General features: G+C 38.9%; 1 protein-coding gene across 4 annotated transcripts in view; it reads right to left on the reverse strand.

Moving 5' to 3' along the window:
- The window catches only part of STARD3NL (STARD3 N-terminal like), a 48,563-nt gene that overhangs the window by 5,123 nt on the left and 21,949 nt on the right, over nt 1-21,491 (reverse strand). For all 4 annotated transcript variants that reach the window (XM_076006303.1, XM_076006302.1, XM_012777592.2 and 1 more), the window contains 6 exons: nt 19,507-19,788; nt 12,610-12,687; nt 11,919-11,996; nt 9,541-9,594; nt 9,308-9,425; nt 7,249-7,344 (listed from right to left, as the gene is read on the reverse strand). In XM_076006303.1, coding sequence (XP_075862418.1) covers nt 7,249-7,344; nt 9,308-9,425; nt 9,541-9,594; nt 11,919-11,996; nt 12,610-12,687; nt 19,507-19,731 — 649 coding nt within the window. In that variant the 5' untranslated portion in view covers nt 19,732-19,788. The remainder of the gene's footprint in view (nt 1-7,248; nt 7,345-9,307; nt 9,426-9,540; nt 9,595-11,918; nt 11,997-12,609; nt 12,688-19,506; nt 19,789-21,491) is intronic.

Raw genomic sequence — 21,491 nt, forward strand, 5'->3', positions numbered from 1 at the left:
ATGGCAGAAGGAAGAATCCACAAACTTGAAGAAAGACTGATGGAAATTTTCTAATCCGATAAAAACTGAAGAAAAATTCAATAGAACTCAGGGACCTTCCAGATAACATCAAGCATACCAACATGTATGTAATGGGAATCCCAGAAGGAGGAAAAAGAAAAAAAGTCAGGAAAATGCCTGAAAACTTAATGGCCCAAGTTTCCCAAATTCATTGAGAAATATCAATCTACATATTTAATGAACTGAACAAACATAGATTAGAATATTACAAAGAGATCCATATGTAGATAATTGTGAACCTGCTGAGAAAAGCCAAGGAATGCATGAAAATGAAAGCACAACGTATCAAAGTTTATGAGATGTCACTAAAGCAATCCTTAGAAGAAAATTTATAGCTTTAAATGCCTATGTCAGAAAAGAAAGAAGGTCTCCAATCAATCATGTAAGTGTTCATCTTAGGAAAGTAGAAAAAGAAGATCAAGCTAAACTCAATCCAAGCAGAATTAAAAAATAATTGACACATTGATGATAAACTGATTTCTGACTAATGTTCCAAGTCAGTTCAATTGGGAAAGGCTGTCTTCAACAACTGGTTCTGCGGCAATAAGATATTCAAAACAAGAGAAAAGAAAATAAGCTAAGAGTCCCTTAGCTACTTCATTTATGAATATTAATTCCAAATGGACCATAATCTTAATTTAAAAAGGTAGAAGTATAAAATCTTCTAGAAGAAAACATAGGAGAAAATCTTCATATCAGAGAGTAAAGAGTTCTTAAATATAACCTCAAATATAATAGAACAAATAAAAGAACATATTCATTAACTAGATAATCAAAATATAAAAACTTGTGCTTCAAAAACTCTATGAAAAAGTGAAAAGACAAATGACAGATTTAGAAAATATTTGTAAGTCATATGTCTGATAAAGAACTTTTATCTAGACTGTACAAAGAACTCTTACAACTCAATAATAAAAATACAACACCACTAAAACGATAGCAAAAGACTTGAAACAGACATTTCTCAAAAGAAGACATAAGAATAACATATAATAGAAATATGAACAAGATTTCAGTGTCAGCAGGGACATTCAAATTAAAACCACCCTTTAAACTTGCTAGTCTGGCTATAATCAAAAAGTCAGGCTGGTCTTGGTGGCTCACACCTGTAATCCTAGCACTCTGGGAGGCCGAGGTGGGTGGATTGCTCGAGGTCAGGAGTTCGAAACCAGCCTGAGCAAGAGAGAGGACCCCGTCTCTACTATAAATAGAAAGAAATTAATTTGCCAACTAATATATATAGAAAAAATTAGCCGGGCATGGTGGCGTATGCCTGTAGTCCCATCTACTTAGGAGGCTGAGGCAGCAGGATTGCTTGAGCCCCGGAAATTGAGGTTGCTGTGAGCTAGGCGGATGCCACGGCACTCACTCTAGCCTGGGCAACAAAGCGAGACTCTATCTCAAAAAAAAAAAAAAAAAAGACAGACAATACCAAGTGCTGGTGAGTATGAGGAGAAACTATAATGCATATATAGTAGTCCCTCCCTTATCTGTGGGGGGTATACATTCCAAGACCCCAAGTGGATGTCTGAAACTGTGGACAGTATGGAACCCTGTATATTATGGTTTTTTCCCATACATACATACTTATGATAAAGCTCTTCCTAGGATGAACTTCATAAAGTTCAGCATAAGATTTTTTTTCTTTCCTTATTGAGAACTTTCACCTTTTCACTTAAAGGAGGCACTTCATGGCTTCTCTTTGGCATATCTGAATTGCCAGCATCATTATTTTGTCATTATTAAGTAAAATAAGGGTCACTTGAACACAAGCACTGCAAAACCACAACAGCTGACCTGATCGCCTAGACAGCTACTGAGTCCCTAATGGGTAATATACATAGCGTGGACATGTGGGCAAAGGGATGCTTCCTGTCCTGGGTGGCACAAAGCAGGACAGTGAGAGATGGCATCACACCACTCAGAATGACACATAATTTAAAATGTATGAATTATTTCTGGAATTTTCCATTTAATATTTTCAGACAATCGGTAACTGAAACCATGGACTACAGCACATTGTTGGAGGGAATGTAAAAGTACAGCCACCTTGAAGAACAGTTTGGCAACTTTTTGAAAAGTTAAACAGAAACTTGCCACGTCACAAGAGCAAATCCTCTCTTAGAAATCTATTCAAGAAAAATAAAAGTCTACACAAAGACATGTATGTAATGTTCACAGCTGAATTACTCGTAATAGCCAAAAGCTGGCAACTATCCATATGTCCATCAACTTGTGAACAGATAAATACATGTATATATCTGTATAACAGAATAGTATCCAGCCACAAAAACACACAAACAAACAAACAAACAAAAACATGTTACTGATATATGCTACAACATGGTTGGCCCTCAAAAACCTTATGCTAAAGCAAAAGAAGCTGGATGCAAAAAAGTACATATCATATAACTATATTTGTATTAAATGCCCAGAAAAGGTAAATTTATCAAGATACAAAGGAGATCAGTGGTTAATGAGGACTAGATATAAAAGTGAGGATTAACTACAAATGCGCACAAAAGAAGTTTTTCGAGTGATGAAAATGGTCAGAAATTACACTGTGCTGTTGGTTGAAAAACTATAAGTTTACTAAAAAATCATGTAATTGTACATTCACAAAGGATGAGTTTTATGGTATGGAAATTATACCTCAACCAAGCTTTTTTTTTTTTTTTTTTTTTTTGAGACAGAGTCTCGCTTTGTTGCCCAGGCTAGAGTGAGTGCCGTGGCGTCAGCCTAGCTCACAGCAACCTCAAACTCCTGGGCTCCAGTGATCCTTCTGCCTCAGCCTCCCGGGTAGCTGGGACTACAGGCATGCACCACCATGCCCGGCTAATTTTTTTTTTTTTATATATATATCAGTTGGCCAATTAATTTCTTTCTATTTATAGTAGAGACGGGGTCTCGCTCTTGCTCAGGCTGGTTTTGAACTCCTGACCTTGAGCAATCCGCCCGCCTCGGCCTCCCATCAACCAAGCTTTTTTAAAAAAAGTGAATCTAATTCAGCAGCCCTGACAATGATTTTTTAGATATTTTTCAAAATTTTAATTAAAAGGTTGAAAATATTGTGTTTCAAGTCTATTCACTACACAGAGGGTGATCCCAACAAGAACACTTCTGCAAATCACAGGGGTTCTAATAATAATAGGAATAACTCAAATGTGCCGCAGGCAAACATGACATGTGGTTGGTTATCTTGGTAGGCATCAAGTCAGAATCCCAATGCCTTCATCTAGACTTGTGTAGAACAGATCATATCATGCAACTGAGCAACTCCTCATTTTAAATTAGTCTTCCTTAGATTTAGGAAGTGAAGAATTACCCTCCTCAGCGTCACAACTGGTTCATTTAAGCTCTCTGACACATCACAACTTCAACTCAGCCATCTGACAGAGGACCTGCTACCTGTTCTTTCCACTTAATACACAGGGATGCAGGCTGTGGTCAGATCCATAAGCAAGCCTGCAAACAAACTACTTTTGTATCTTTTTTACAAAAGCACATATGCTAAACTGTGCTAATTTCCCAAATCTCTGTGATACTAAAATTCATGCTGCTTCTTTACAAGGAAAAATGCTCATCACCTTTATATTTATGGTGCCTTCAATTTCTTTCTCTCTTCTTTTCATCCCCCTTTCAATAGGTATAAATCTAATATGTGCCAGGTACCGTATTAGGTGCTGAAGTAAAAAAAAAAAAAAAAAAGACAAAAAAGGCCAGTCAGGCAGGCCTTTTCAGATGCCCTCATGTCTTCCAGGGCATTCAGTGCTGTATCAGGGCAACAACAGCTTATAACTTCAGCTACTGAATGACGGTTGCGTTTTCAGCTACTGGCATGAGAAATCATTGCTATAGACTACTCTTCTTTTTCTAGGCAAATTAATTCCAATAATAGTTTTCAATTTTAATTCTTTCCTAAATTAAGCATTCAGACAATGAAAATATAATAAAATAAAGTAAGCCACTTTGAACAGTCCTTCTCTGCCCACTACTAATCTGCCTTTTGTGTTAAACAAAGCAGTTATGCAGTGGAACACAATGAAGTGTTTTTATTCTTGTTTAGCTTCCTAATTCAATGAAGTGGTTATATCCCAGAGCACCACTAGGTGGTGGTAAAAGTCACAGGCAAAAAGCCAGTAGATCCAAATTAGGAAGCTTGATGAAAAACGCTTAAGGCGGTATTCCACATGTCATTATTATTGTGCTGTTACGAACTAATTAAGAAACTACATTAGTACTGAGATATTTTATTAGTCCTAGAAAAAAATAGCTAAAAGTAGAAATTGTATCAGTTTTAGAAAAAGTAGAAAGTATGAATTCTACTATGAACTTATTAAAGAATCAGTCTTATGATATAAAACATTTGAATGAAATAATCCTTATAATGAAGTAATTAAGAGTTAATACTTAATTCTAATTTCTACTATCTTAGAAACAGATTTTCTGCTAATCCACATGTGAATTTCACTTGGCTTTCTTTGTATTTTACATTGTGGTTAGATAGAACACCAATAGTCCAGAATATCAAGTTACTTGGAGTTCCTCTAGTACACTGATATTTCACACTGCTGTGCCTTTGATCACTCACATGACTCTCTCTGCCCAGAATATATTTTATTACAGTGTGTGTTTAGAATATTTACTATGCATAATGTTTGGAATACAATAATGTAGTCTCTAACTCAAATTTACATATCAGTGGTAGAAACAGAACAGGTCAATGGTGAAGACAGTACAGACAACACAAGACGACAGACTTGTGGGAGAAGTCCTAAAGAACATGCCAAGGGCACCTTAATTAAAATTGTTGGGAGTGATCAGGTGAGTAGGGATAGTAGGTTGAAGCCTTTGGAACATGTGAGTGGAAACTAGATAGCAGAGGAGATAATGTTCAGAGTAGAAACAGCAGGGTACACAAGGGCTTGAGGGCTCTGTTGCACAACATTTTCAGAAAAGCTAGAACAGAACCCAGGAAGGCAGTAACAAGGCAAGCGGCTGAACAACTGGGGAAGAGTACTCACCCAGGGCACTTTCTGCCAGGCTAAGGATTTATTGATTTCTTAATCCCTTATGACACTGAAGGCTTTTGGGCAGGGGACCGACATGATCAATTTTGCATTTTCGTAAATACCAAAAGGCTGTATACACTAATAGTTATGAATGTGGACGCTAGCACTAGAGCCCAGGTTCAAATCCTAGTGCAACACTTATTGTTTGTGCAACGTTGAACAAATTGCTTCAATTCTCTGTGCCTCAGGTTTGCTCCTCTCTGCACTAGGAATATTAAAACTGTTATATCACAGAGTGGATATGAGAAGTAAATGAGTGACTGTTAGTAAAGACTTTAGAACAGCACCTGGCAGTTATAAAAGTGCAAGTAATTTTTGAAATAATGTTTTTTATTTTTATCATGGCAAAATATATTTAACATAAAATTTACCATTTTAACTCTTTTTAACCACTTTGGTATGAGCATCGACTATAGTCGACAGCCACAGATGAACCGAGCGTCGACTTTGGCTGAGAGCTGTGATGTGAATTTTCTAATTTTTCATTTATCAAAATAAAACTGTGAACATTTAAAAATAACGTAATGAAAACATATATGTATATGTTACCTATTCTGATTTACATGACAAGTAAGGCTGCCTGTAAAGTAAAACAAGCTTTCAGTGCTTTCAAGCTTTCCTCATCACACAAGAGCAAAACGGACTCGTCAATGCACAGCACAGACTACGTGCGGACTGTGAGTGCCGGCTGTGGGCAAGGTTTCGCCACCGGTGAGCGCCGTACTGAAGTGGTTAAACACACCATGCAGTGGCATTAAGTATGTCCACACTGTTGTACAGCCACCACCACTATCCATCTTCAGAACTTCCCCAGCCCCTGGAATTCCCCATTCTATTTCCTGTCACTAAATTTGATTTCTCTAGGTACCTCATATAAGTTGAGCCATTCATGTCCTTTTGTGTCTGGCTTATTTTACTTAGCACAATGTGTTCAAGGTTCATACATGTTACAGTATATGTCAGAACTATATTCCTTTTAAAGCTGAATAATATTTCACTGGATGTATACACCACATTTTGTTTACCTGTTCATCTCTTGATGGACATTTGAGTTGTTTCCACTGTTTGGTTACTGTAATACTGCTGCTATGAGCATGGGCATACAAGTATTTGTATCTGTACGAGTCCCTGCTTTATTTCTTTTGGTTATATACCCAGAAGTAGAACTGTTGAGTCATGTGGTAACTCTGTGTTTAATTTTTTAAGGAAATACCATACTGTTTTCCACAGAGCCTGCACCATTTTACCACCATTTTAGCCACAATGCACAAGGGGTCCAATTTCTCCATATTATCACCAGTACTTATTTTCTGTTTTTTTTTTATATATATAATAGTCATCCCAATGGGTATGAAGTAGTATCTCCTTGCAATTTTGAGTGGCGTTTTCTTAATGATTACTGTTGTTAAGCATCTTTCCATGTGCTTATTAGCCATTTGTGTATCTTCTTTAAAGAAATGCCTGTTAAAGAACTTTACTCATTTTTTAATCAGGTTGCTTGTTTTTTGTTGTTAAGTGCAATTGTTATTTTTAACAGAACACTCTGGTGGCTGGTTAATGGAAAGCCAAACAGGAGACACGGAGTCAGAGGCTACTGCAAAAACTACAGCAAGAAATGCTGAATTGAGGGTGGAGTTGATAGGAAGTCCTATAATTTGAACAAGATAATGGAAGAAGAAATAAATGAAGGGGAATGGAAACAGCTTTGTAAACGATGAGATATGAGCCATAAGAAAGGGATGAGCCTACAGTGAGGCTGTGGTCTGTGACTTTGGCCAGTGGGCAGACAGCACTGCCATTCTCAGACATGGGGAATCCCAGAGGAAGGTTGGTAACAAAGAGAGCACTTAGACCCTTCCCCTCATCTGCCTGTCTTCTAAGATGCAGATCACAAATCACAGCATCCAATCACGCCTCCATTACATCCATTTTACATCTCTATGTCCTACTGCTGGTCTCGTGTAAGACTGCATCTTACTCATTTTCATATCCTTAATACCTCGTGTGTTAAATGTTTGCCTTTAAATATACTGAGAAATAGAGCGGGCAGAGAGAGGGAGATGGATACAGCATTTGAACGATGGACAGAAACAAATGTGGTAATCAATTTTTTTACCTGCTTCAGATTCAGGAGGGGAATAAAACTGGCCATCAGAAAGACCGCCGGGTAAAAGTGCCGCACTCTCTGAAGCATCCTGAACTATCAGGAGTCCTGGAAGAAAAGAAATTCCGACCTTGGCAATGTTGTTATGTTTCTGGTAGCTTTTTGGCAAAATTAAGTACAAGAAAATGGTATTATTATTATTACTACAATAAAATACTCTTAGAAAAAAAGGTACTTTGAAAAACTTTCAATCAACAAATAAAAGTTTTCATTAATAAACTATGCAACAATACTGTAAGGACAGGTAACCAAGTATTAATAGTTTAAAAAATTGCCCCTGGTTACTCATGAGATTCTTTCACTGTATGTATATATGCATCTTACCCTTGGATCTAACTCCTTATAAAAAATCAACAACCTCAAAAGCAAAACACAAAGTGAAACAAAAAAACCCGGTCAGCCTGTACACATAAATGGTCTATTGGCTGCACTGGACACAGAAATGCCAGATGTAAAGTGTAATGCATGGATGGCTTTTTATAAATACATAAAGAATAATTAAGACGACAGAGAAATATTTATGCACAAAAAAGGTTTCCAAAGAAAAGAAGTGTATCAAAAAACAAAGAAAAAAGAAGGAAGCATGATGTGGACAGCTCAAAATACCAACACATGAAAGGCCGTCAAGCTGGTTTTTTTGGCTGAAAGCTGAACTCATGTTAAGAGGAAGTTGGAGGAAGCACCAGGCCGGAAGGCAGATGCCAGGTCCGTGTGTAACAAGTGACCAGGAAAATGCTGCTTTTACAGTTCTCATTAATTACGTATGCTGCTTTATTAGTTACTCTTAATTTGGTTTAATCATGTAACCATTCAAGTCCCAATCATATTATTAATAGCCAATATGTTTTCAATAACGTTCTGTTTGATATTTATGTCCAATAAAATAATACTTCCATTCTGTTTGCCTATCCCTTCTCTACAATACAGAGGGCACAGAATATAGAAGACACATCTTGGTCTGATTAATATGTTTTTAAAATCTACTTTTGAATTATAACTTTTTTCTTATAAATTTTTTTTTCTGCAAATGAGATTTTCCAAAATAAAGCCAACTGCAAGGCTCCTGCTGTGTTGTGAACTTATAATCATGCTTAACTTTCTATAAGATACAAGATTTGCTTTTCCTATTGGGCAGAACTAATTGATCCAGATGATTGACAGAGGCATAAAAACAGCATGTCCCGAAACTGTATAATTATCTAAAATGAGCTTGGACCATTCCACCTCCAAGAAGGGTGGGTGAGGCATGTGGGCTTCCATTAAGGACATCATGTGGGAAAGCATTCCAGCCCGATATTAACCATCGAGCTCAGTCATTTGGCCTCCCTAGCTAACACCCTGAGATACTGACAGCTACACGGTGAGATCATACAGCTTTGGCAGGACCCATGAGTGCACCACACTGGCCGCCACTCAGCTACTTAGAGGAGGATGGTGAAAGGCTGAGACGGTTTGTCTTCCTCCTCTGAACTTCACCATTAACCCACGCTAGGCACTTAACTGTACTAATTACAGCCCATCCAAAGCCACCACCTGCTCTATGGATAGCAAAGTGAAACTTTGGAAAATCACTGACGTATATTTAGAATTGCTTCCTCAGCTCACTTAAAATTGGCTTAATGTTCTCTGCCCCTAAACAGCACAGTTCTGTTTATATGCACAAGACACCTAGTGTTATGTCACTATTCTATTAAGGAAAAAAGGTCAACACGTCTGGGGAGAAAGAAGTGTTGGCCATTTTCTGTTGTTGTTTGAATGTCTTTTTTGCCAGTGTTCACATTTTCTTCCAGGGGAAGCCTGGCCCAACAGCTGGAGAAAGGAGCCATATTCTGGTACTATCCTGTCATCCACCCAACCCTTCTCTTGATTCCTGATGTAGCCACTAAAGAATGGAGACACTGCAGCTGCCGAACTCTACTCAGCTACAGATGCATTCACATCAAGACATCCACCTCTTCCTTCCAGCTTGGTACCCAGACAGTCTCAGGAGGCTGATTTGAGAGGAACTTACTGTTTTCTTCTTCTGCTTCTTGAGGTAACACTTTGAAATCCAGGAACCATGTCTCAATCCAGGCAAGGATGAATGAAATGATGGGCAGCACATAGCCAAAAGCCCCTTGAGAGAAAAGCTGGAGGAACAGATGTGACCAGGAAAGGGAAATGCAGTTAATATGAACCCACACAGCAAAAATGAGGCTTAGTCATTGCAGATGGCAATTGCACAGAAAAAGTAGAAGGTCATACCTTTGAAAGGATCACTTTTGCTAATAAAAAGGCACTGGTCACTGCTGTTGTCAACTGCAAGACACATAATCCAGCACCATTCCAATTAGACATTTCACACTGTGAAGGCACCTCCCTCATACAACAGACTTGTCTGAGCCAGGAGCAGGCAATGCCTGAAAAACTTGTGCCCGGCCTGGCTTCTTCCTATCTCACTCTAGCTCTATCCCATTACCCAGACTGGGGCAAATGGGCTTCTACATGGTATGCAATCCCTACATGACAGCTTCTGGTTTTCCTTCTACCACATTCTAGTAGGCTGATGTGTTAGAAAACTGTGTTTTATCCGCCAAAAGTTATAGTATCCAAAGCCTGTATAATCACATAGAAGAAGAGACCAGTGAAATATGTAGGTAGCACTCTCCCTAGGGATTGTGAAGCCCAGAGACACCACAGTACCTGAGCCTTGCCACTCCCTCCTCCAACTAGCATTTTTAGCATGGTGAAACCTGACCAAAGTGAACGCCAATAATAGCCTGACTGACAGAAGGGACGCCAGTGAACACCAAGTATCTTGCTCAGTAAATGTTAACAGAGTTACCTATCGATACACCCCAGCCAGAGTGCCTCTCTTGGGAAAGGAGGCATCTTGCATTCTGACACAAATTAACTTTACAGGCTGATACTTATTGTTATGGAGACTCTGAAGCGCCCTGAACTATCAGGAGTCCTGGAAGGGAAGAAATTCAGATGTTGGCAATGATGCCACCTTTCTAGTAGCTTGTGGCAAGATCAATTACTATAAAATATTTTCATTATTACAATAAAATACTCTTTAAAAAAAAGAGGTACTTTGAAAATCTTTCAACCAAAAAATAAAGGTTTCATTGATAAACTATGAAACAATATTGTAAAAACAGATAACCAAGTAGTTTAAAAAACTGTCCCAAATGGAAACTGTTATAGCAAAATGGGAAGGTATAATCATCACAGTTATTGTTGGATCTGCAAAAGAGTATTCAAGAAAGGGAGTCAAGTGTGGCAAAGAACGTCAGCTTCTGTCCCTGACCTCAGCCCTGTTGTCTGTGAATGCGCAGAAGAGATGGCCCAGGCAGACGTGGCCCCCTGGTGGACCCCGGAGAGCATTACAACTCCCAATCCCAGCGGGACAGGCCCGAGCCAGGCCCACGCGAAGGTCTCACCTTCTGATCACAGGACTGCATGTTACTCCTGAGCAGTTCTCTCTTGTCTGAGGAACTCAACATTCCCTCCCCCCTCATGGAATTGCACTCGTAAAGCTATAAAAAAGGTGAATATTCATTTTTTTGTCTTTACAATTATTGTAAATCTCTGTATGCACTTTGCTTTTTTGATTAAACTCAAGGTGAGCCTTGACTCTTTGGCAGTGGCAGAACGAGATTGTACACTAACACCAGCATGGATGGACCTGCTTTCCCATTGTGTCTGAAACGTGAGCCAAGTAGTGTCAGCCTGCTGTGAAGTTTAATCTTGCCAGGACGAATCTTCTACAGATATTAATTTCAATTTTTTTTTCAGTATTTAGTAATGAAAGATATTAATGCATTAATGGTAATACATTTCTGGTTTACTATTAATTAAGGATGTTTTCTAGTTGTGCATGAATGCTGGCAACTCAGTAAGTTTTGACAATTGTTTAAATATGTAATGTTAAGCTTAGGTTTAAAAAGTAAAGCTGGTAAACTGGGTCTTTGTCATTTGCTTTAAAAAAAAAAAAGAAAAGAAATGCGAATGTGTTTGGTGCATTCTTTCTTGAGTGAGAAAAAAAAAAGATGAATATTCAGAAGCAATTCAGGCAGAATTGCTAGTAATTCTTCTTTCAATCTCTACATATTTATTGAGGGAACCAAAGTTCTGTGCTAGACGCAAGGAAACGAATGAGTAGAAAGGTCACAGCCCTCGAAGAGCCCGAAGGCAACAACAGAAAGGAGACTGGTAGCCTTCTCCTCCAAGAGTGGAGGGAGAGTAAATAAAGCAGAGGGGAAGGCAACTATCAAAATAAGCAGAAGTGAAATCAGTAAAAAAGTCACTAAGCAGTTTCAACGAAACAAAAAATTTTCCAAATATTTCTGAGACAGAGGCACTGCTTTCATCTCGTATTTGCACAATGAGGTAGGTTGGGTTGGTGCTCGGCCAGTAACTGCCGTTGGACCTCTTGCTTCCTCTTTTGGCCCCGCATCCATAGAGATAAAGCCAGTTACTCACTGGCACTGGGAAGAAGTCTTGCAGTGTCAAAGCTACTCAAGTGCAGAGGAAAAGGACTCAGGGAAAGCTAGTGGAAATCCACCCAGATCAGAAGGGCATCCTCTCCCGGCTCCCCCTGGAGCGGACGGATGATCCGCTCATCCAGGTGTACTCACCGCTACTGCCCACCAATGGCGCAGTCTGCACACAGCATACGCAAGTATTAACACTTTAAATCGAAAAACTGCCAAAAGCTAAAAAAAAAAAAAAGAAAAAAGAAAGAGACATTATTCAAAATACATACAAAAAAAAATAAGTTAGCTTTATAAAGAATTTGTCAGACAGTCTCCATTATTCCAATTTAGCTGGAGACTCCCACAGACTAGCACTGGTCTGTAGACCAGCATTTGGGAATCCCTGCTCTAGAACTTAACGGAATACCAAATAAGGTTTCACATTAACCTCCCACTATCAACAAAAGAAAAAAGGCAAAACGGGGGACAGCATTTTCATCGTGCTGTTATATAAGAAGGTGAATTTTCCTTGCAGTGATGAGGGTATGACAATGAGCTCCATTTCAACCATTTGAAAGAATTAAGGCTCTACACCAAGAAAAATGGGAATGGCTCCTTCTGCTGCCCTCTCTTGTCTGTCAGTGATCTTGTCCCTTAAAATGATCAGGCCATTCCTTAGCAAGAGAGAGAGAGAGAGCAATGAACGGGTGGGAAATTAAAGGAAAAGGAAATATGGTCAATGTTTAAGGGAGGGGAAAAATGGCACAGAATGTGAAGTCTATTTAGAGAAAATGTGCCTTTTGGTCTCAGTTTCATTGTGTCTGAAATGAAATATAAAACAAAAAATACTTACAAATATATCAAAATAAGAAGAGTAGTAGTCATACTGCACCACTTCCCTCTCTAATGTGTTTTCAATGCCTCCATTCACCTAGGAAGGGGAGGAAGAAGCAAAAATGAGGACAGATTTATGTGTGAAAATAAAACAAGAGTAAGGTTTCCTATGTATTTTTTTCTGGCTAGAAATGTTAAAATGTGGAAGAAAAGAATCCTCATGATTTTAATAGAAAAGGGCTGAAAAGCATTTCTCCCTCAATTCCGAATTCATTTGACAGATATAAATGTATAACAAAAATAATGACTTTTGTGGTCCACATCTTGGCAAACCAAAATGTTATCTTTTTCCCATTTAAGACAAAGTCTCCCATCATACAAATGTATATTTTAAAGAAGGCAGTTCACCCTTTATCCAGGCCTCCCTCACTTTCTAGCCACTTTCCACAGTCTCAGGTCTTGGAAGGCCTTGGGCCTCCTGATCTCCTGGCAAACATCAGTGAGGCGGTTGCCATGACACGGGACAGAAATGTAGAAGTTCTCTGTGATTTCTTGTTTTTATCTGCTCCTGGAAGTTTAAAATTCAGTACTCTTATCAATGTATATAGTTAACGTGAATAACAAAATAAGAGACAGAGGAGAGCCAAATCATGTGTGAGAACGTTATATACTAAATGATGGAGATCAGACCTGATAAGCTTTCTGTCCTCTCCCAATTCTGTCAAAATAAATTTTAAATTGACAAGGGCAAAATTCTACAAATTAAACTATGGAGAGGGTTTTATGAAAAAATCATGAAGAGGACACGTGCCAGGCGGCAATGCAGCAGCCAAGCAGGCATTCTGCAACTGTTAGGGCCCTTGGAAAAGCCCGATCCGAGGGAATATGACGTGCGACAGTAAATTCAAGTTTCCAATTTGGAACATAGTCCTGGCAAGCCAATGCAGAGGGTCTGAAAAAGGATAAAAGGGCAATTAACCAGAGACCTGGGTAAGAGGGGAATAAAATCAATAAGGAACATCTTTCAGAGGTTCAGATTAGAATAAAAGTTGCCATAAGGAAAAGGTGTTCTTGGCTTAGCTATATTTTCAAGTATTTGTATTTATTATACAAATGAAAGCATACCATAAGCATTATTCTGCACCTTAAAATCCCTTAAGGAGGGCTAGATTTTTGTAAAATAGCACAGATGGGCTGCAGACCTCCTTGGCTACAGACCTTTACAAATAAAACAGAATTGAAAACCTAGGAGTAAGTAGAAGTAATTCTTAAAAGCCAACCAATCTAGTCTCATCACTGTCTTTCCAGACCAGGGGTCCTCAAACTTTTTAAGCAGGGGGCCAGTTCACTGTCCCTCAGACCGTTGGAGAGTGCGGCGCACATTCCACACATGTGCACTGTGGGCCCGGGACGAGTCGGCTGCTAAGCAGGACAGGCAGCAGCGGCAAAAACACCCGGTGGGCCGGATAAATGTCCTCAGCGGGCCGCATGTGGCCCGCGGGCTGTGTAGTTTGAGGACGCCTGCTCCAGGCTAAGGAAACTTGCCAATATCCATAATATTAAAAGAATGATTATTCTGAGTGGCAAGCAGGAGTTCTCTACCACACAGAGACTTCCCACTTCCATTCCTGAGAGAAGCTGCCAAGTTTGCAGGAAAGAGCTCCCAGAAAAAGCTCTTCTCTGGTATCTGCATACTTTAAACGACTCTGATTTTGTGTTGCCTTTAAATAGAGCTATCTAACATTCGTATCTCTAGTCCTAATTTGTACTCTAAATCCTTATTTCAAAATTTTTATCTCTAGCTCAAGATGTCTTAAACAGACTATCTTTCCTTTCACACAAAATCCCTCCCCAATCATGGTTCTTTCTGGCACTGCTCTTCTAGCCTTCATCATTAGAAACCTTGGTCACCTTTGGATAGTGGGATGATAAAATCAGCCTATCAACAAGTCTTCTGATATTTAGTATGTCTCCCAGGTTAACCCTTTCCTTCCTATTCCCACCAGCCCCATACAACAGCTTCCGAGTGAGTGCTCTGATGCCAATTTGTCCCTAGTTGAATCCAGATCGCACACCACTGCCACAGTGATCTTTAGCCATTAACCAAAATATTTTCTGAGCACCTATTAAGTGCCAGGCACTGTTCTAAATACAGGAAATGCTTTGGTAAACATAACAATATTCCTTTGTCTTCATGGAACTTACATTCTAAGCAAGGCAAGGGAGATGACGAACAGGAAAAGAAGAGCTGCACAGAGAACAGAAGTAGGACAGTGGAATGGAATAATGGTGGCATTTAAAATGATACCAGCAATAAGAAGCCAGAGTCTACAAAAAGATACAGGACATGAATCATTTCACATACAGGAAACAACTAGTAGAACAGTCCCAAGACAGAAAGGAGCTTGTTCCAGTCAGGGAACAGGAGGAGGCAAGTGTGGCTGATGGAACAGAGGGTGGGAAGGAAGTCTGGAGAGGCTCCTGGGAGCTTTGCAAGCCAAGTTATGACATTTGGATTTTACTCTAAGTGAGGTCTAGCAAGCCAGTAAAGGTTTTCAATAGAAAGTGATATGATCTGACTTATGTTTTTCATAGGTTGGTCTGGCTACTATGAAGAGCATGGACTGCAGGGTAAGAGCGGACCAGGCAAAACAGCTGGGAACATGGTGCAGCAGTTTGGGTGAGTGATGAGGTGGGCTTGGTCGAGGGTGGTAACAGCAGAAAAGAAGTGGTCACATTCACAATCTATTTTAGAGGTATATTTGATAGGACTTACATTTAGACTGGATATAGGACATGAAAAATACAAAACAAACAAGCAAATCAATCAAGGATGAGTCTTCATTTCTGGCCTGAGCATCTGGGTTTGTTTGCTGAAAAAGAAGGGGGGACACAGGTGTGTGTGTGTGTGTGTTGGGGGGAGCACGTTAAGTCAGACACCCAGCTGGACACGTCAGGGAGGCTGGGATGTAGACTGCACATCACTGACTTCTGGATGATCTCAAAACCATGTTTCCTATCTGCTCCAGAACCTGTAAGAGCTCACCATCACAGTAAATCCAAACACTTCCATTCATATATACCTTTTAATAACTTTAATCATCGAGGACAAGCCTACCTATGCAATTCCACTTAACATAGGCACCTTACTTTCTAGCCACACAAGTGTTTTCTCAGCCTCTGCCAATGCCCCCTCCAAACACACACACACACACCTACACACACATGAACAAGCACACTCTGCCTCAGTACTTCCGCTCACCTTGATCTCCAAACCCTCTCTCCAGTGCTCCCACACTGTGGAGATCATCCATCCCAGATCATCTTTCCATCCCAGGTGTCACCCACCCATCCTTCCAAACCCAGTTCAGTCCACCTCCTCTGCTCACTCCCTCAGATAGTTCCAACCCATGGCTCCCCCTCATCTGAATTTCTGGGGGTCATCACTGTTTATACAACAGAGTGACAGTGGGATGACAGAATCAGAATCAGAATCACTGGGGTAACAAGTACCTGAAACTTAAAAGTAACAATAGTGAGAGAACAGTAACTAACATTTTCTTTTCTATGTTAAATTTATTTCAGTTATTATAATAATAAATTCCATCACCTATGGTTGTGTAGATGTTTATGACTCCTGAGGGGCTGCTCTATACATCTTTCCACTTGATCCTCATTTGAACCCAAAGGAAGGCAAGAACAGTATTGGTTCAGTGAAATGACTGAGAAACTGAGGACCAGAGAACTTAGACATCTTGCCTAAGGCCACAGAGCTGGTAATGATAGCTCTAGGTCAAATTAGAAGTGTTCTGAGACTTTTTAGTATACTAGTGAGAAATAATAAGAAAACAGGCAGTAAGCATTGATAAAGGCCTTTTTGAAACGCAGTCTTAATATCGACATCTACAAAGCAAACAATTTCCCTTCCCCTGCCACTTTGATCCCTGTTCATATCGATCTAAAGAGTCTGGGGGAGGGTCTGGAGAGGAAACAGAGTCCTCAGAGAACTCTAGCCATGGTTAATTCCAGGCCCAACATGGGAAATTAGTCTAGTCAAAGGTAGACCAAGAGAGCCCCTGGACAGAATCAAAACCATCCCTTTAACTGACCCAAAAGAGATCAGTTACCCTAAGATGTTCTAGAAGGAAAATGAACCAAGGTGGTGTTAAGCTTCTCTGGGCTTGCCCGGGCCCTGCACTCCGGGCTGGGATGGTGTCAGTGATTTCCCTGGAGCAAGGAGGGAAAGTGGCCAGTAAGGCAGAAGTCATATATGAAAGCAAAGTTCCTTGGTTACTGTTAGAATTGCAAAGAACAGCTGGCTCCCCCCATTCTCTTCTAATGGCCTAAGCACTCTTTATGACATTTAATTTGTTCTTTTAAAGACTAACATAACAAGGCAATAAAAGACATGTGCCATGTCTCCCCAGCTAAACTTTAAATCTCATATGGTTTTGCAGAGTTTGCAACACCTGAATCAGAACTGTGCTCAGTAAATGTATAGACGTGTAAAAAAAAACCAAAACAATGGATTTCAGTGATTAGAGATTTACAAAGAGATAACAAAAGACAATGAATGGTACGGTGTGTAATGAAAAACTCAGGTCAGACTGACTATTTAAAACAAACAGAATTAGAAACTGGACACTGAAAAAAAAGTACTAAAGAAGTCATGATACTCCTCTTAAAAACATCTGCATTCTCTCTTAAAGATCATATACCCTTATCAAATCTTCTAATTTTACTATTGGGGAAACCAGTAGTGAGGATAAAAACACATTTCTAAGTTGGTAGCCTGGGGATTTTGCATTTATAACATGTTGCATGCAAATGTAAATAGATCCCTTCTGAAAACAAGAACTGTGGCAGCCTACTTTATTTCCATTTCCCAGAAGAAGCGGAAGGAAGTGAGCCCTGTGATCTAGGAACTCCACCACAGCTACTCCATGACTTCCCTCACGTAAAGCCACAAAGTGAGATTAGTGGCCAAAGCAAAGAATACTGTGACTTTGTGCTGATGTTAAAATAATTTTTAAGTGTACCCCCATAAAACTGCTGCTATGCTTCCTGTTAAAAGATGGATTTCTTATTCACATCTCGTTATACAATTGTCAGTTTTGAAAATACCTGACTCCTTTAAAATATAGATTAATTTAAATAATTTCTTTAATGTATGCATATGGAATAAAAAAGAGAGTCATTCTAAATTACTATGTCATATCACTGACCCATGTGCTTTTAAACAAAAGTAGGGCATTCCCACAGGGCTAAGTTAACAGAAGGAAAATCTGTAAACAGAAACTTAAGAGTAGATTCATGTTGCATATCACTGTGATTATGACACAAATCTTATTTTCTAATAAAACTGTATGCTTTCATAATGAGTTTTCTTCCTGTATTAGGATTCATGATGAAACTAAATGAGATTCAGTGACCCTAATTATTAAGAGACTAGAGAGTCTAGAATTGAAATTGTTGTTATGAATCAGAATATGAATCAGAAATTAGATTAAGATGTTGACTCTTGCTGTTAAAAGGAAAAATTTTAAATCATTTTAAAACAGGAATTTCAAGATCTTTTTAGTATTTTAATAAATTCTTATAAAGCACCTAGCATTGTGTCTACTAATAAACAATAGGTAATAATTATTACTACCTATATCTTAGCAAACACTTCCTGGAAATAAATGAACTGCTGAAATGAAAGAAACAGACCATCTTTCCTTGTGAGGAAAGCCTTCTGGGAAGAGCTCACATATTTGTTGGTGAGGAATGTAAACAGACTCAAGATTGAGTGAGAAAACAAATATATTGGATTAAATAAATTATTAAAATGAATTTTACTTGTTTATTTTTACTTGTATTAATGTGGCATCTAGAAAAGTTGAAATTACATATTTTAAACTTTGCATTATATTTTTGTTGGATGATACTGGTCTAGACAATTATTTGGAAATAAAGTATAACTCCAAATGCCTTTAGGATAGATACTCTTTTTCATAAATTATGAATAAGTAATCTCTGAAAAAAAGTAAAGAATGGACACATGCAAATCTTAAATGTAAGAATCAGAAAAGCAGATGAAACATATAAAACATATTCGAGAAGCATTTTTTTGGAAGGAATATCATGAAACTTTTTCTAAAGAGGGCTACGGAATAAGTATTTTTTGCCTTGGAGGGTCAGAGGGTCTCTACCACAACTACTCAGCTCAATTAGCATAAAAGCTAGCCATAAACAATATATAAACAGATAGGCATGGCTATGTTCCAATAAAACTTTATTTACTAAAACAGCCTATTTTTTTTTGTCAATTTCTGCTATAAAGTAAAACACCAGAAATCCAAATTTCAAAGTCTCATACAGTATAAGTTTTAAATTTACTATTTTTTTTTTTTTTTTTTTTGAGACAGGGTCTTTCTCTATTTCTTGTTCTACAGTGCAGTGGCGTCATCATAGCTCACCACTAACTGCAACCTCAAACTCCTGGGCTCGAGCAATCCTCTTGCCTCAACCTCCCGAGTAGCTGAACTACAGGTGTATGCCACCACACTCTGCTAATTTTTCTATTTGTTTGTAGAGACTGGGTCAGCTAATTTTTCTATTTTTTGAGAGAGACTGGGTCTCACCCTTGTTCAGGCTGGTCTCAAACTCTTGGCCTCAAGCAATCCTCCCGCCTCAGCCTCCTAAAGTGCTAGGGTTACAAGAGTGAGCCATGGTGCCTGGCCTCAGGTTTGTTTTAAACAGTAACATTAGAGAACAAGAAAGGTCCAAAGCAGCTGGAGAAGAGCAATGTTATCTCATTTGGAAAAAGATGGAAATCACTAAATGAAACAGAAATGATGAGAAAAATAAGAAGACTGTTTTTTGTTTCTGGAAACATTTTTTTATAAAGTCATGAAAAAAAAATCCAACTTACATTTAACTCTATTATCCACAGTAATGTTACAAATAAGAGGTCAAAGGTGACAAACAAACAGAAAGTCCTCCTGACATCAGATATGCCCTTCTTTTCCCTTCCTTCATAGGACTCAATCCTGGCCATGAGTTGTGTGGGGTTGATGGAATGGACGCTGCGCACGGAAGCATGGGAGCTCTGGCTCCCGGTAAGAACATTCTCCATGTCTTCTGGCAGGTGGTTCATCCCAGGGTGGGTTAAAGGAGCCTTTTTCCAACTTCACCATTCCTAGAGAGAAGAGACCTTTGGGGAATAAAAGAGAGATACCATGTTAAATCCACAATCACCTAATACTACTCTACTACCCTCACCACTACGTGAGGTGTAGCAACAGGGTGTCCTGACTGATGTATGTCTTGATGCAGACATAAAGACAAAGTGAGATGAGAAGCAATGCTTAACGTTTTCAATCAATACTACAAAGTAGTTGTTACAGAAAGCAATGGCAACAGGAAAAGGTGAAAGATAGGACGTTAACCACAATTAAAAGGTGGTCCTGGTAACCTGGAGTAGGGCTCTTGGTGAATGAGCCATGCCAGTTCTCTTGCTGTGCCAGGGAGAAAACCTCTGCAGTCCTGTAAGTGTCACTACACATGGACAAGAAAACTATTTACTGAATGCCTTCCTGGAGCGTGTACGCAGAACACATGAACCAGCTATAAAAAGGTTATTTCATAAGACAGAATTGCTTTCTACCAAAAATACCTAATAAACTGAATTTATCACTTCCTCATCCTCTTAATGGACAGGAATATTTCCAGGCCTCTTTTTGAAAAAAAGAAGTGTACACACTCCAAAAAGTTCTGTACTATGCAACTACTGGATTGATAATTACAGAAGTTACAGCCCTATACAGAGATGCAGGTCTCCTAAAGCTAGGATATGCTTTTATAATGAAAGTAAAAGATGAGTAACCTAAAAATCTGATCTCCTCATGGATGGGGCAAAGTCATTAAATAGAAAGTGACTGTTTTTCAAATATCCCAGTTTCCCTTCCTGTAGTACCTCTCCCTGGGGGATTATGCAATCCTCGCTCTTTGAACTCAAGTCCTTTCTTTGGCCACGAAGGTGGCCATGTAATGTGGGCACAGGTTTGTGGGTCACTTGTGTCCAGAAGTACGAAGAGCCAGTGTGTGGCTCACCATGCTTTCCTTTCTTTCTGCCACAGTGACTGGCAATGGCCAGATAAAGAAGAGCATTTTCAAAGAGGTAAAACTGAATTTGGAAACAGACTGCTGAGATTTCTTTAAAGCAATATTGTCCTATTTGGTCCTATTCACTGTCCAGAACTTTATCTCTTTATACTTGACCCTGATTTCTCTCCCTTCCTACACTCAGGCACAAAAGTCCTTTCCATACTTCTATGTAGTGTGGTGGTAAAGGGCATGAAAATTTTGAAAGCAATTTGATTATATGAAATAAGACACTTTAAAATATTCATACCCCTTGACCTTATAACTCCAGTTCTGAACTACAGACCTTGAAGGCAATAAGCGATGGCATCAGAGGCCAGGTTAATGATTTCCTTCAAGAGAGGCAGGAAATAGTGATTAGAGGGTACAAGGTTGGGGGTGTACTTAGAGGACTCGGCAAAGTTCTAGTTCCTGACCTGAGTAGTGGTAACATGGCTGTGCTCACTTATTGATAATTTATTGATGTAGACCGTAGCTCCAGTGATGTGTTAACTCATGAAAAATTAAAAAACCTGTGTATTTATGTACACGTATACATAAATGAATAGTGTATGTGTTATCTTTCAATAAAAATGTCTATTAAAAAGACTTCATCATCATGTATCTGTAATAATCTCAATTAGAAAACAAACTAAATATCTAACAATAGGGGAATAATTAGATAAATCATGGTATAGCCACAGTATAGTCCTTAAAATAAATGTTTACAAAGCATTTATAATGACCTGCAAAAATACATGGTTTACAATAATA

This window comes from Microcebus murinus, chromosome 9, assembly GCF_040939455.1.
Source record: "Microcebus murinus isolate Inina chromosome 9, M.murinus_Inina_mat1.0, whole genome shotgun sequence".
NCBI lineage: Eukaryota > Metazoa > Chordata > Mammalia > Primates > Cheirogaleidae > Microcebus > Microcebus murinus.